The sequence below is a fragment of the Sinocyclocheilus anshuiensis genome, unplaced genomic scaffold (genome assembly GCF_001515605.1).
Source record: "Sinocyclocheilus anshuiensis isolate Anshui unplaced genomic scaffold, SAMN03320099.WGS_v1.1 scaffold633, whole genome shotgun sequence".
NCBI classification, from domain to species: Eukaryota; Metazoa; Chordata; class Actinopteri; order Cypriniformes; family Cyprinidae; genus Sinocyclocheilus; species Sinocyclocheilus anshuiensis.
The window spans coordinates 28,174-41,707 of NW_015539860.1; the positions used below are offsets into that span (position 1 = coordinate 28,174).

The window sequence follows — 13,534 nt, forward strand, 5'->3', positions numbered from 1 at the left end:
TTTTAGGTAGGTGTGGCTGACTCTTAACTTTTATAAAGAATATCTCTTTGGATTTGAGACTTTAGTCTTTGCAACTTTACAGATCTTCTTTATGCACCAAGAGCTTGTAACGCTCCAAAGAGAAAGGAAAATTTTAAATCGCATCATATGACCCCTTTAAAATTATTATTATGAAAATTAATATTACAAAATTATATTATTATTTACTTTTATTATGTAAAGATTTAAGGGTCAGTTCTGTTTATACTTAAAGGTAATCAAAAATAATAAAAAATTGGTCAATTATTACAATATTAATAATAATATAATAAAAATAAATAAGATAAAAAGTAGTAGTAGTATGAATTATAAAACAAAATACAATTATTATTATTATATTATAAATTGTATTAATATCATCAATATTATTATTATTATTACTTTAGCAATAAACTTCCAGGTTATTGTTGTAGACCAATTTTTATTGTATTATGTAATTAAAAAACAAAAATTAAACAATAATTAAGAATCAGTTCTTTAAACGTTTAAACATACACATAAAAATAATTGTTACTGGTCATAAAAACAGCACCTGTTGGTCTCTAGTTACCGAGCAGTAGAGATTGTCTTGTTGGTGCAGTGGAAAGGTAGTGTAATTGAGTTGCAGTACGTTCACCATTGCTCCCTATGTGCTTGCCGTGATTCAAGGAGGACATGTTCCTGGAACAACCTTCCTGTCATTCTGTCATCAGAATTTGATCTTAGAGCTGGGGTTAGGATTTGAACAGCATTCCTATGAATCATTTCTACTAGGTTTCGATGATATCTAAGCTTTAGAGAATGTGTTTGGCCTGTGATGGTTTGATAAGAATGTTGTTCCAGGACTAACAAAGGATCTTGATCCAGGAACAATTTCTACTTGGCTAAATCACACTGTCTATATGAACATATGTATGCAATGTCATGAATAATGTAGAGAAGTTTAATTCTTAAAGAATGGTAGCGGAGAAATCCAGGTTTATGCTCGTGTCCGGTTCATCCACTGTTCATAACAGGGCTCATAATTCCTGGAAAGAGTGCTCATTTAACCAAGCAGTGAGGTGGAGAGGCCTTTTGATGCAGAAACAGTAACACAAAACTGTGATTATCCTCATTCTAGCGGCCACTGAGAGGCGCTTGGCTGACCCAGTGGCTGTAATGTGTTCAACGAAATGTGTTATTGAAATCAATAGCCATCTTCCTCTTTGCTCCGTTTGTCTGCACTGTTGTGCCATTTTATCAGAGGCTCTGTCAGCAAGACTCTGAGAGGCAAAAAGGCTTCAGCCATTGCTGCTGCAGAGCTGGGAGGACTTGTGGTCTTGAAAAGAGATACAGCCGCCGATCGATGGCTCTGTAATAGCATGGCTGCGGCATCAGCCGGGAGGATCCACACGGGGTGCCGATGCATTCAGCACTACCTCTCCTTGAGCGTTAGACCCCGTGTGAGCCGGCATAGGTTCACCACTAACTGAACCAGTCACCTGTGCTGATATTAACCCTACATCCCCCGACCTCCGATACCTCTTTAGTCCCCACTAGCGCCGCCAAAAGTGTAATGGCCTTTTATCGATTTACCTCCTCCTTTTTTCTCTCACTCTTTCTCAAGATAGTGTGGAACCATTTAAAGTTAAGTGCATGTTGTAGAAGCACTGCCCTCCCGCAGAGATGATCTCTGGGAGGGCGTACAGCCTGTTCTTCAAACCCAGCATCCACGCATATCTAACACTAATCAGTCAGCAGTCCAGGGAACGATGTTTACTGACCACAGGGCAGCAGCGGATGAAGAGGCAGCATGAATAACACATTGTGCTCAGATTCAACACCCTCCTCCCTCTGGAACCGCATCTCATAGGAGCTCCAGAGATGGGATTGGGGAAGGAGAAGAATGGTGTTTTTCAACAACCGGAGCATCATGATTGGGGGGGAAGGACCGGGAGTATAGGTGGACATAAACTTGTGGCATACAAGTTCTGCTGGTTCTCATGCCACCCACATCAGTCCTGCTGTCAGAGTAAATCTTCCTTAATTTTCAAGCCAAAGTCAGATGCGTGAAAAGACTATACTCTGCATTGTGCTGCATGTTAATGTAGTCTTGTAATCCCAAAACTCACTAATGCACAGAAGCACCATAGAATTTGATTTTATGTATATTGCAATTCATTCTTTAACTGTAATTTTATTGTAATTATATATATATATATATATATATATATCTTTGCTGTGCTGCAGCCAAAAGTTTGCAATAATTTTTTTTTTTTTTTATGTTTTTGAAAGAAGTCTCTTATGCTCACCAAGGCTGCAATTATTTGATCAAAATACAGTAAAAACAGTAATATTGTGAAATATTATTACAATTAGCGGTTTTCTATTTTAATAATTTTAAATGTAATCTATTCCTGTTGTGGCAAATCTGAATTGTCAGCAGCCATTACTCCAGTCAATGTCACATGATGCTACAGAAGTCATTCTAATATGCTAATACAACTTATTTATTATTTTAATTGTATGTATGTAATATTTACAATTAAGCATTAGAAATTAGAAATAGTATGTTATTTCAAAAATTATTGTGATTTTATTTCGTTTTAACACAACATTTTCTCCCCAAGCCTGAGAAAATGTGGCACAGATTTATGTGACTTTTATGTGACTGAATTGGATTAAGATTGGCTTCTTATTGTATGTGTATTTCTGAATTTGGACAGTCTACACTATATTACTTTGAAATCCTTCCATAACTGTACAAACATTCACATACCCGTCATTTTTAAGGTGAATAAATAGTTATTTTTCTCCTTATTTAGCAGAGCATTAGAATCTTCAGATATAATTTTCAAATATTAAACAATTTTGTTGATATATCTTAGCCAGAAAAGTTCCACTGCTTTTTTTGTGCTTTTGCCATGTGAGTCAGAGGGTGAAGGCACATATGCATTTCTCAAGGATCAATGGATTTGACCTGTGTGGTTTGAAACTGTCCTCCCTCGCTGAACTGAACTCACCTCAGCTTTGTTGTTTTTTTACAGTGAAGTAAAGCCGCCCATCAGAGTCTGTGGCATCACAATGAGAGGCTTTCCACCACTTTGCCTGTTTTATTCTGGAATTCTGTTTTTAATTCACTGCGTAATCTTCAGGCTTGACTGAAAATTACATTGTTCGGTTTTAATAGCTGGTGAATGGACACATTGAAAGGCATTTGAAAGCACCTTGTCTACCGAATAGTGTCGCCGAGTTCTTTGAATTCATCTGAGTGGGAAGTGAGTGAAAGTGGGAGAGTGAATTGTAAACACTTCACCCATCCCATCCTGTGGAATATTTATCAGAGTCATTTTCCTGGTCTTGATAAATTAATGTTTTGACAGCAAATCAAACACAGGCGATAACTCCCTGTCAAAATGTCAGACCGTAAAGTTTGAATATCAAGCTCTCGCTGCTCATACTACGTTCCTGTTGCACATTTACATAATTTTGAAATCAAAGGAAATGGTGTATTCAAATTCTACCTCAGAAGTAGACAGCCCAGCCTGTGTTAGAAAATAATGATTGGCTTAAACATATAAACGGAAAGAAAGGAAGAGGCTCGTTTATCCTCACGATTGTGGTGCATTAAAGTGAAAATGATTGAAATAAGAATCAGCTGCCAAGTGAAGCCTGAAGTGGGATCAGCCTGGAGAAAAAAAAAAGGAACAGAAGACCTCAGTCTTATTAACAAGCTTGAAATTTCATTATCCACAGTTCAGGATTAAATAATGTTATCTGTTTTCTCTAAAGGAGAATGGCGAGAGCTGTGACATAAAGAGAAGAAAAGAACCTATGATGAAGAACAAACCCTTCGCAGAGGGCTTCTTTATTTAGGTTTATCCATCTCAAAGTGTCGCATGGTTTATGATGAGGGCAGTTTATGTGCCATCTCCTCACCCATAGTCCCAGCCAGCAGGAAATACACAAGTCAGACTTAAATGATCTAATTATCCAGACTTTGGTTTGTCTGAACTGTAAATTGAACACACGGACATGTTTTAGATAAGATTATACACAAAAAGAGAATGCATTCGCAAAAACAGTTACCGTAGCTGTCATTTCTCCATAATTACAGGATATTTCTTTGAAAATAAGATGTGCCTACAGTGTTTTTCCCTGACAATGTTCTCTATGTAAAGCACATTTCAGGAACTTTCCACAGTGGTATTGATGTTTGCTATAAGCATCATTTTTATTTTATTACTGGTGCTTCGTCAGTCAAGCATCACTATTTGCCCATACTTAGAGTAGGACATCTGGATTAGTATTATTATGTTTGTGTATATATACATTTATAGGGTTTTTAAATATGTTTTATCTGTTAGTTTTAAAAATAGAATAATATAATTTTAATATAAAATCATTTTTTAAATCTTAAAATATATATTTAAATTTAAAGTAGCTATTTATTTTTATTTAATATCTAAATATAATATGTACTTTTAAATAAAAATAAATGTAAATATTATTTATTTATTTATAAAAAAATTAATTAATCAGAAGTGCTATTTTTGCCCTTTTGATGATAAAATCCTGAAGACTCCATATCTGATAACTCGTCTTGGAGCTCTTTTGATTTTGGGGCAGTAAGCAACCACTTAAAACACCGTAGCAACTACCCTGAACATCCTAGCAACCACAAACAACATGTTGAAACTACTCTGAACACCTTAGCAACCACATCGCATCAGCTTGGCAAATTACCCACAGTACCCTAGTGTCATGCTGAAGAGATTTGCATGGGCAAGCATTCATATTTTCTTCTGAATATATGTGAAAATCTTTTTTTCTCTTTTTTTTTTTCTTTTTGTAGCGACTTGATAGTGAACCTTATTCCTGTGTGTGTGTTTCATGTTAATATATATTATCTGAGAGTGGATCAGTTTCATAAAAACAGGATGTGTTGTTTGGCTCTAAACAGACCTCTCCATCTCACTGAGACTCTCCAGAGCTGATGACTCTAATTGAATGATATGACTCACTGGGTTAATAGCGCGACTCAGTGTTGGCGCTGAAGAGCTGAAGCTGACAGAATGACAAATTATCGTGAATAATTGCGAGTGAATTATCCTGACTTAACACAGTCTGATTGATTTGCCCTCTGTGTGCAGGAGACAGAGATCCTTAACACCGCAGTGCTCACCGGGAAGACTGTTGCCATGCCAGTGAAGGTGGTCACCGTTGGAACCGAAGGTACCGTGACCGATGTAACCGAGTCGATGGAATGTCGCTCGACAGACGAGGATGTGGTTAAGGTAGGCAGAAGCATGCAGGGGTCACTAACATGAACAAATCACACACATGTAGATGCACTTTTGACCCTATAGACTTAAAAAAAAAACTCTACACATTCTCAATAATTTAATTTAATTTGTCCAATAACAGTCAGCTTTGCCACATTTCTAAACATGAACATTTCTATCACAATGGAATTTCCAACACACTTCAAATGATTTTTTATAACATTCTGTGGTGGAAATGGTGGCGATGGAAATTGACATTCAAAATATTTATTTGGTATGCTAATGGAATTTTATGTATCCTAAATATGCACATAAGCCAACCAAATTATTCATTTCTAAATGATTTTAGAAATGTAATGATTTAATTAGTAATTCCTGAGATCTTGTGATGTGGTGTGATTTACTGTAAAGCACTTCTGTAGTTTAAATGGTTTTCATCAAAAGGAAACAAGCTAAAAGAACCTGCAGACACACAGAAGCTCAGAATAATTTTGTAACCAAGATAACAAAAGAACTGTTGGAGGGAACACATAGTGTATTATGGTTGCTATATTAGATTTGATTTAAAGCACTATACATTCAACCGCTCTGAAGTAATGTCTGTTTTCAGTTGTCAAGCCAGAGGCGAAAAATAAAGGGATGTTAAATGCAGTCTTTTCCGAACAAGCTTGTGCTTGTGCCTAGTGTGGATTTGTGTGTATTTACTCCCTTTGGGTTTAATTATCTGTTAAACACCCCACACTTAAACACTGACCTCTGGAAAGGAATCCCCCTTCCTCACAAAAGCTGACACACATACACAGACACAGGCACTGGTGCCCTCGATTCAGATCATCCGAAGACACTATGCCATTAGTTTTGTCTACATTGACTTTTTGAGCACTGCAGATTTTGTAGATTTCATACATATGGCAAATGGCAGCCATGTATTTATATTAAAGGGGTGGTTGATCAGCTTTTTTTCGAAAGCTTGATTGTGTTTATGGGGTGCAGTGTAACATGTGTTCATGCTTCGTTTTTTTTAAAAACGCATTATTTTCACATATTTTACCTTTATTCTACACCGCTGTTTCCATTCTTGTCAAAACGGTCTGTTGAGTTCCTGGTTCTATGAAGCCCCTCCCTCTGAAATACACAATGGGCTCTGATTGGTTAGCGGGCTCAATGTGTTTGTGATTCGCTAACCTCCTAGTGCACATTGTCCAGAAACATCACGCCCCCTTACCATTATGGGTAGTTGTGTGATCCCAGCGGCGGGGGTTATGTAAACACGGTCTGTTGAGTTCCTGGTTCTGTGAAGCCCCTCCCTCAGAAATACGCAATGGGCTCTGATTGGTTAGCGGGCTCAGTGTGTTTGTGATTTGCTAAGTGCACGTTGTCCAGAATTGTCACGCCCCCTTACCATTACGGGTAGTTGTGTGTTCCCAGGGGCGGGGTTTATGTAAACATCGGGTGATGTCACAAACCCAGGAAGAAGCTCGTTGTAGTCCCTACCAGTCATTTTTTGTAGTCCTTAAACAGCGATTTCTTTAAAAGTAAATATCTCCCTTTGCATTGAACTCTGAGCGTCGTAACTTTGCAGACATTGTTTATGCTCTAACAGCAACAATACACACTAACTAAAGTTCAAAAAGTGAAATCATAGTCAACCACCCCTTTAATTTTATAAGTTTCATTTGCCATCGCAAACTGTATTCATCCATTCATTGTTGAACTCATAAATAGGCAAATAAGTATGTTAAAGGGATAGCATAACCATAAATCAACATTTGATTTACTCACCCGTCCTGTTGTTCCAGGCCTGTATCCTTTTTTTTATAAAGTTGAACACAAACAGAAATGTTTAAATGAATGACCAAGCTGCTCTTTTCCATACTATTGATTACACACTATAGGGTTAAATATGAACAATGTAAAATTTAGAACTAGATATCCCAGAGTTATGTTTACCCAGGGTTTAGAATCTAGGTTAACAATTTTATGTGTGAAAAGCCCTTATCTTTGACTGTTTTCCTGCTACAGTTCCCAACCCAATTTAATGTTTGATTTTTTATCTTAAGGGGCAATAAACATACAATTTCTCAAGAGCAATTTTTGAAGGGGACACAAAAATGTTTTGCCTTAATTAAGGCCAAATTGCCTTAATATGGGGACTTTTTGTACTTTACGTTTGGTGCACTGAAAATGATCTCATGTCCATTTTTCTTATGTCCACTTTAGGCATTCTACTACCTAGAAGTAACTTTGCAACTACATGTCAACTAGCAGTCGTTAGAGTATTAGTAGACTCTCTGCTTAATATCTGCTGACACTTTATTTTGATGGTCGCTCAACAGACGTTCTACTGAGTATAAGTAACTTTGCAAGAACGGCAACTTATGCTACTAATCCTAACCTAACAGTTTACAAATGCTCTAATGAGAGTTAGTTGACATGTAGTTGCAAAGTTACTTACAGTTAGTAGAATGTCTAAAGTGGACTATTGAAATAAAGTGTAACCTAATTATTAAATTATCTTGTATCCTCCACATAGTATTTTAGGTTTCGTCTGGGATACAGGACATCTCTTACTTAGATATTCAACTGGAGCAAGCCCACTGATCTGTCACTTAACATCTTATTGAGTAAAACCCAACACAACGGTAGATCTACAATATTAGCCTAATATCAGTAAACACATAGGCATGTTGCAGTGTTAGTTGTAGTGGGAGATGTACTATCCAACGAGCTATAAGCTACCAAACAAGCAAGGTAACGTTATCATCGCTAACACAGCGAACTCATGGAAACATACATAAGTTATCTTTTTTTTTGTCATGATTAATTTATTAATGGCTCAGCATCATCTGTATTAAAGAGAAGAGAATCACTTCATCCGATGTTAAGGTAGAGAGGTAAAGCAGGCAGTGGACCAAAGCACTGAGAAAAGTGAGGGGGGACTCAAAATGTTTCTAAACTTAAAACTTTTTTTTTTGTATTGTTGTATTTTGTATTGTTTTAATACTTACACAGTTACTTTAAGTATATATCATAATATTAATTACAATACAAAGTGTGGTTTTTAATGATATTTTTAGGGGGGGGACAACCCTCAGATGGGGTGGGTCCTGAGCCCCCACCCCCGCAGTTTCCGCCTATTTGTGTTTGATGTGTAGTATTTCTTTGTGATGTGTTTTGATTTCAAGCTGTCTAGACAATCCAGCAAATGAGAAGATCTTCTGCACAGGCAGATACAGATATTATATATACACAGTTCATATTACACTAATTACCCTGTCTAAAGTTCAATAATGGTTTAATTATTCATTTTTGTTTTTCCCCCTCTCCCTTCCCTTTTTTTCTTTTAAAAAAATTATTTAGATGAAACCGTATCACCATGCTGCAGGAGGATTGTTTGTGCGTGTTCATATACACAAATGTGTTTGTCCAGGGAGGTGTTTCACTCAGTGTTTGAAAACCTACTTTGAAACTGAGGCTTGTTAAGTTATTCATATTAAAGGTAGTTTAACTACACTACAAAGGCAAAGTTCAGTAACTACACATTTAGTCAAAATTGAAATTGAATCTCTGTCCTGTGAGAGATGGGTTTGGCTCAATTATGCTCAGATTCACAGAAAACTGTGTATGAAAATTCATATGAACTTGATGAACTTCAGCTGTTAATGCATTTTGCCATTCCATTGTATGGAGGTACAGTCAGGCAGTCCTTTTGAAAACATAATAAAAATGAGCAAACTACACTGAAGCTATATGCATATGTATGTGTTAGGTTGTTGCATCTCCGCTTTTTGCTAATTACTCCAAACATCACCTTGCGGTGAACCTGTAGTGATGCTCAAGATACACTCTGCTAATTACCTCAGTCAGAGATGGACGGGCAGAGAGGGATAGCATTTGTGTCAGACAGCACAGTCAAGTCTCATCTTGTGCCTGTTGAATGGGTCATTAAGTACCCAACCCAGTTCCCTGCGGGGGTCTTGACGTCCTCTGTAAGCGTCCCTCTCTTCAGCAGTCTTAATGTTCCTGATTAATGCTCTGCCAGACTGGTTATGGTGTATATAGATGCTCATGGGAAGGGTATGTTGCTGTGAAGTTAGATTGACCATAGTTCTCCGCACACTGTCAGATTGTACACCCAAACCCTTCATGGGCCACCAGAGCACCTCAGAGGATCTCTGGCTCTCAGAATGTTGTGGGAGATTTACAATATGTAAATGAAGATGTAAAGAATACAGTTGTCAATGTAAAACTGCAAATTAGTCTATTATGTCATTGATATGGGCAGTATCAGGCAATTAAAGAGATTTAACTGGGGTTTAACATATATAATTGCTGTGTGGACTTATAGTACTATTTAAGTTCACTGCAGTTGTTCATTATTACAAGCCTAGGCATCATATACTTTTAGTCACTTTTTCCAATGCTGATTTTGTCCCAACTGATTTATGAAATAGCTCACAGCAGCTATATATTTAACGATGGCAGGACCAGTAAGTCATATATTGCTTTTTAATTGTTGATCCATGAATTTATCCACTGACCTCCAAAATCCATGTGTGGCAGATATAAGAATTAAGTTTACAAACTGAATATGGTCAGCAAGTTAGTTAGTTGCCCCCTCAAATCACTATGTACAGTAACTCAATGTGCTAATGAATTTGTATACATTTTTGTTTTTTACTTTAAACATGAATCTTTACTGCAGACTCAATTACACAGACTTTATTTCTCAAAACAGTGAAAGTTTTGAATGCCGTTGGTCCACATCCACATCTGAAGTTTTTAAAGAAGTCCTCAATTTGATTGGATTGGATGAGATGAGGTTTTCTCCGCCAGGTATTATAAGCGTTAGCTAAGAGCAGTATAGATGTTCTACAAATTAATTACTTTGCTGCAATAGAAGGACTTGACTACTTTTTTCTGTTTTCTTCTATCCCTCCATCTGCTTAGCTTCTTTCAACCCCAAAGTCTGAGAAATATAGACATCCAAACACTCTCATTATCAACAGCAACTACTCCCCCTCCGACTGTAGTCAGAAATAAATACTTGGACCGGCCAGTCAAAGCCCATCCAATCTCTCTTATTCTTATCCAGACTGTTTTTCACATATTGCGCTGATTAGCACAAAAAGAGGCCTCATTTTTTGCGCTTTCACAATTTGAAATCATCGCCAGGAAATTGGAGTGAAACATAGGCTGATACCTTGGCCAGGGCTGTAATTTTCTTCAATTTAGTGCTGCTTTGAATACCGTGTTGCTTGAACTCTTTGTTTGTCTGCTGTCTGATTTGTATTCCTGTCTCTCAGGTGTCTGAAAGGTGCGATTATGTTTACGTCAATGGCAAGGAGATGCGTGGGAGAGTGAGGATGATGGTGAACTTCACCTACAGTTACCTCAGTGCTCAGCTGGAGGTGAGCGTATGGATGCCTCGACTCCCCCTGCAGATCGAGATGTCCGATCCGGAGCTTAGTCAGGTCAGGAGCTGGAAAGTTCCTGTAGATGCTACCAACCAGAGGTTAGCGCCGTTTTTGTTTCAAATTTTTGTTTCACATTTGACCTTGATCATTTGAGAAGGGTTCATTGTATTATTGAAGCATATTGTAACTTTCAAAACCCTCCCAAGAACTTTCTGATGTTAAATAGTTTAATTTAGTTGAACACGTGAATGCATGGCTGCCCACATTTACACATCAGTGACATTAGATAATATTATTCCTTATATTATACTATACTGTAGCCTAAAGAGGAGAGTAAAGTGTGGAAAAGTCCACACTTTATAACCTTGTGTTATTCCTGATGTTAGGGTTAGGGTTGTGTGTATCACCTGCAGCCCTGCATTTCCTTCCTGAAGTTTACAAATAATGGTTCTTTATTGGCATTGTGGTTCCATGAAGAACCAAACATCCCTGAATACCCTGATTCTAACTGACACCTTTTTAAGAGTGTAAAGTATAAATAATTTTGGTGCACAACTTTGTGAACATTAGAAATTGATAAAGAATAAACCGTATCACCGAACAAAGAAATAACCAAATTATGGTGTTGCAAATGAAAAATAATTATTGGTTCCCAAAGACCCTTTAAAGTGAAAAGTTAAAATAATCTTTTTTTTTCTTTTAATAACCTTTTTCCACGGCGAAGGGCCTTTTGCTCATTCGAAGGGTTCTATGGATGCTAAAGGTTACTCATGGAAACATACAGGCCAACAAACAATCTTTATTTTTGAGAGTTATAATTATATAACTTCTATAAATTTTAATTGAGATGAAAAGAGCCTGGAAACTATGTTCTGTCAAGTTTTATAATCTTTAGCTGAGCAGAAAATATCCTGCACAGCCCACACATGTTATGCAATATGGTTCTGCTGGTGATTTGAAAACGCAAAGATTTCATACATTACTGTAATAAGTCTATTAGTACTGCACAGCACCAATGATGCTCCAGCTTGCCGGTGTCAGCCTGCCTTGTCTTTATCAACCCTCTCCTCAGCCGTTTTCATGCTCTGTCGTTCTTTGGTAACGCCAGACGTGTAGTGGAGCTCCCTCTGGAATGCATGATGGAGGTGAGGATGCGGACGCTGACTTTTTAATTACCGCTGGGTCGTCTTCAGGCACACCTGCCTCTGACGCACCAGCACCAGACAACGCGCAGGTTAATGCTGCTGTACGCTGCGGATATCCACAAGATCATTTTGAATTACTCTTCCACCAGAAACAATCCTGCAGGATTGACTCGTGCATGATAAGTGAGAACAGGATGACAGATGGAATGAGCGGTGGAGAATTTGCAAGGCAATGATGAGTCTGAGGAATAAGTGTGGTTATACTATTAAGTTGTTTAGTTGTCATCAGTAATGTGTGGTGGTCAGCAAGCAGATGTGTGGGTTGCACAATGATCGCTAATCCGTTATGTCAATATGAAGATTCTCTGACCAGACCCTACTCTTGCAATTGAGAAAGTGAATTGAGAAAGTTTTTTTTTTAATTAAAAATATATATTTTTGTTCTTGTTACAATTTAATTATTTAAACATTTTTTCTTGCATTATTAGCAAAATCCTTTGAGGCAAGTTCATGTGGCGGCCATCTTCATAACGCTCCCGGGCAGCTCTTTCCTTTGCAGGAAGTTTACATGCAATAGACATGCAAGTACAGCTCCTATATACTTGAATGAGGAAAGACTGATTCTCAGTTTGGTCCGTCTTCTTATATTGTCATGATTCTAGTGACAAACTAGTCATTTTGTTGCTTATAGCATCTTGTTTGAGTCTCTATTATCTGTTATGTCATTATTTTGTTCCTAATATACAGTAATCATTTGATGACTTATGATGATAAATATTCCATAATATGTGTTGCCACATGAAGTTCTGCAGGAAATAAACTCCAGGCGATCATCTATGGAAACTTTTTTTTTGTAGTGGAAAAGTTATATTGACTATAAAAAGGTTATTCACAATAAGAAAAGCATGTTTCTTTAAAGAACCTTTCACTGAAAGGTTCTTTGGGATACCACGGTTCTTCTATGAATCCTTTTTGATTCTTACTGATACCTGGACATCCTAGATTAAATATATGAGGGAATACATTTTGACTGAATTGTTCTTTATGGGTGAGCTGTTCCTTTAAGATAGTGGCCAGCTGGTGAGTTGTATTCATCAAAAGCCCATGTTTACTCACATTTGGCACTTGACAAGTCTTAAATTTGCACCCTTGCTGTATCATATGTGCCCTTGGTCTTAGGTCGTGTCTCTCACAGGTAGTATTTTGAGAGCGGGAAACATGTGCTTGAGTTGTAAGACTGAGTCTCATTATGCCTGAGACCTCCTGTGACCTGACATTCCTCAGCTGAGTGCCGCCGGCCCTGTTTATACACCTGTGTTCTGTAAATGTCATGCCGTTTCTACCGTCGGTCAAGAGTTGTTGCGTAAAAGTCTAGAGAAGCGTGGCCTCCCCTCTGGTCATAGCCACCATGTTAACCTGCCACTGCTGTTGTTTTTTTTTATTTTGGATGACTTCGCCTCATTAAAAATAATGGAAAAGTCAGAGCTGCGCAATCATTTAATTTTTTCAACCATTTAATTTTTTCACAATTCTTTTGTCATTTCTACTTGAATTTGTCAACCAAATTCTTACTCAGAAAATAATGTCAGAGATGCTGAAAGTACAAGTTTACATTTTTTATAACTTATCTTTGTTTTAAACCATATTTTCACACTGATTTTGTTGTATATATATATATATATATATATAT

The 13,534-nt window shown here is 37.3% G+C and overlaps 1 protein-coding gene across 1 annotated transcript in view; it reads left to right on the forward strand.

Annotated features, from left to right (window-relative positions):
• LOC107684910 (transmembrane protein 132D-like) overlaps window positions 1-13,534 on the forward strand; it is a 46,620-nt gene that overhangs the window by 28,071 nt on the left and 5,015 nt on the right. Inside the window, exons 4-5 of the mRNA XM_016481292.1 lie at window positions 5,151-5,294; window positions 10,589-10,797. Of these exons, the coding sequence (XP_016336778.1) occupies window positions 5,151-5,294; window positions 10,589-10,797 (353 nt within the window). The remainder of the gene's footprint in view (window positions 1-5,150; window positions 5,295-10,588; window positions 10,798-13,534) is intronic.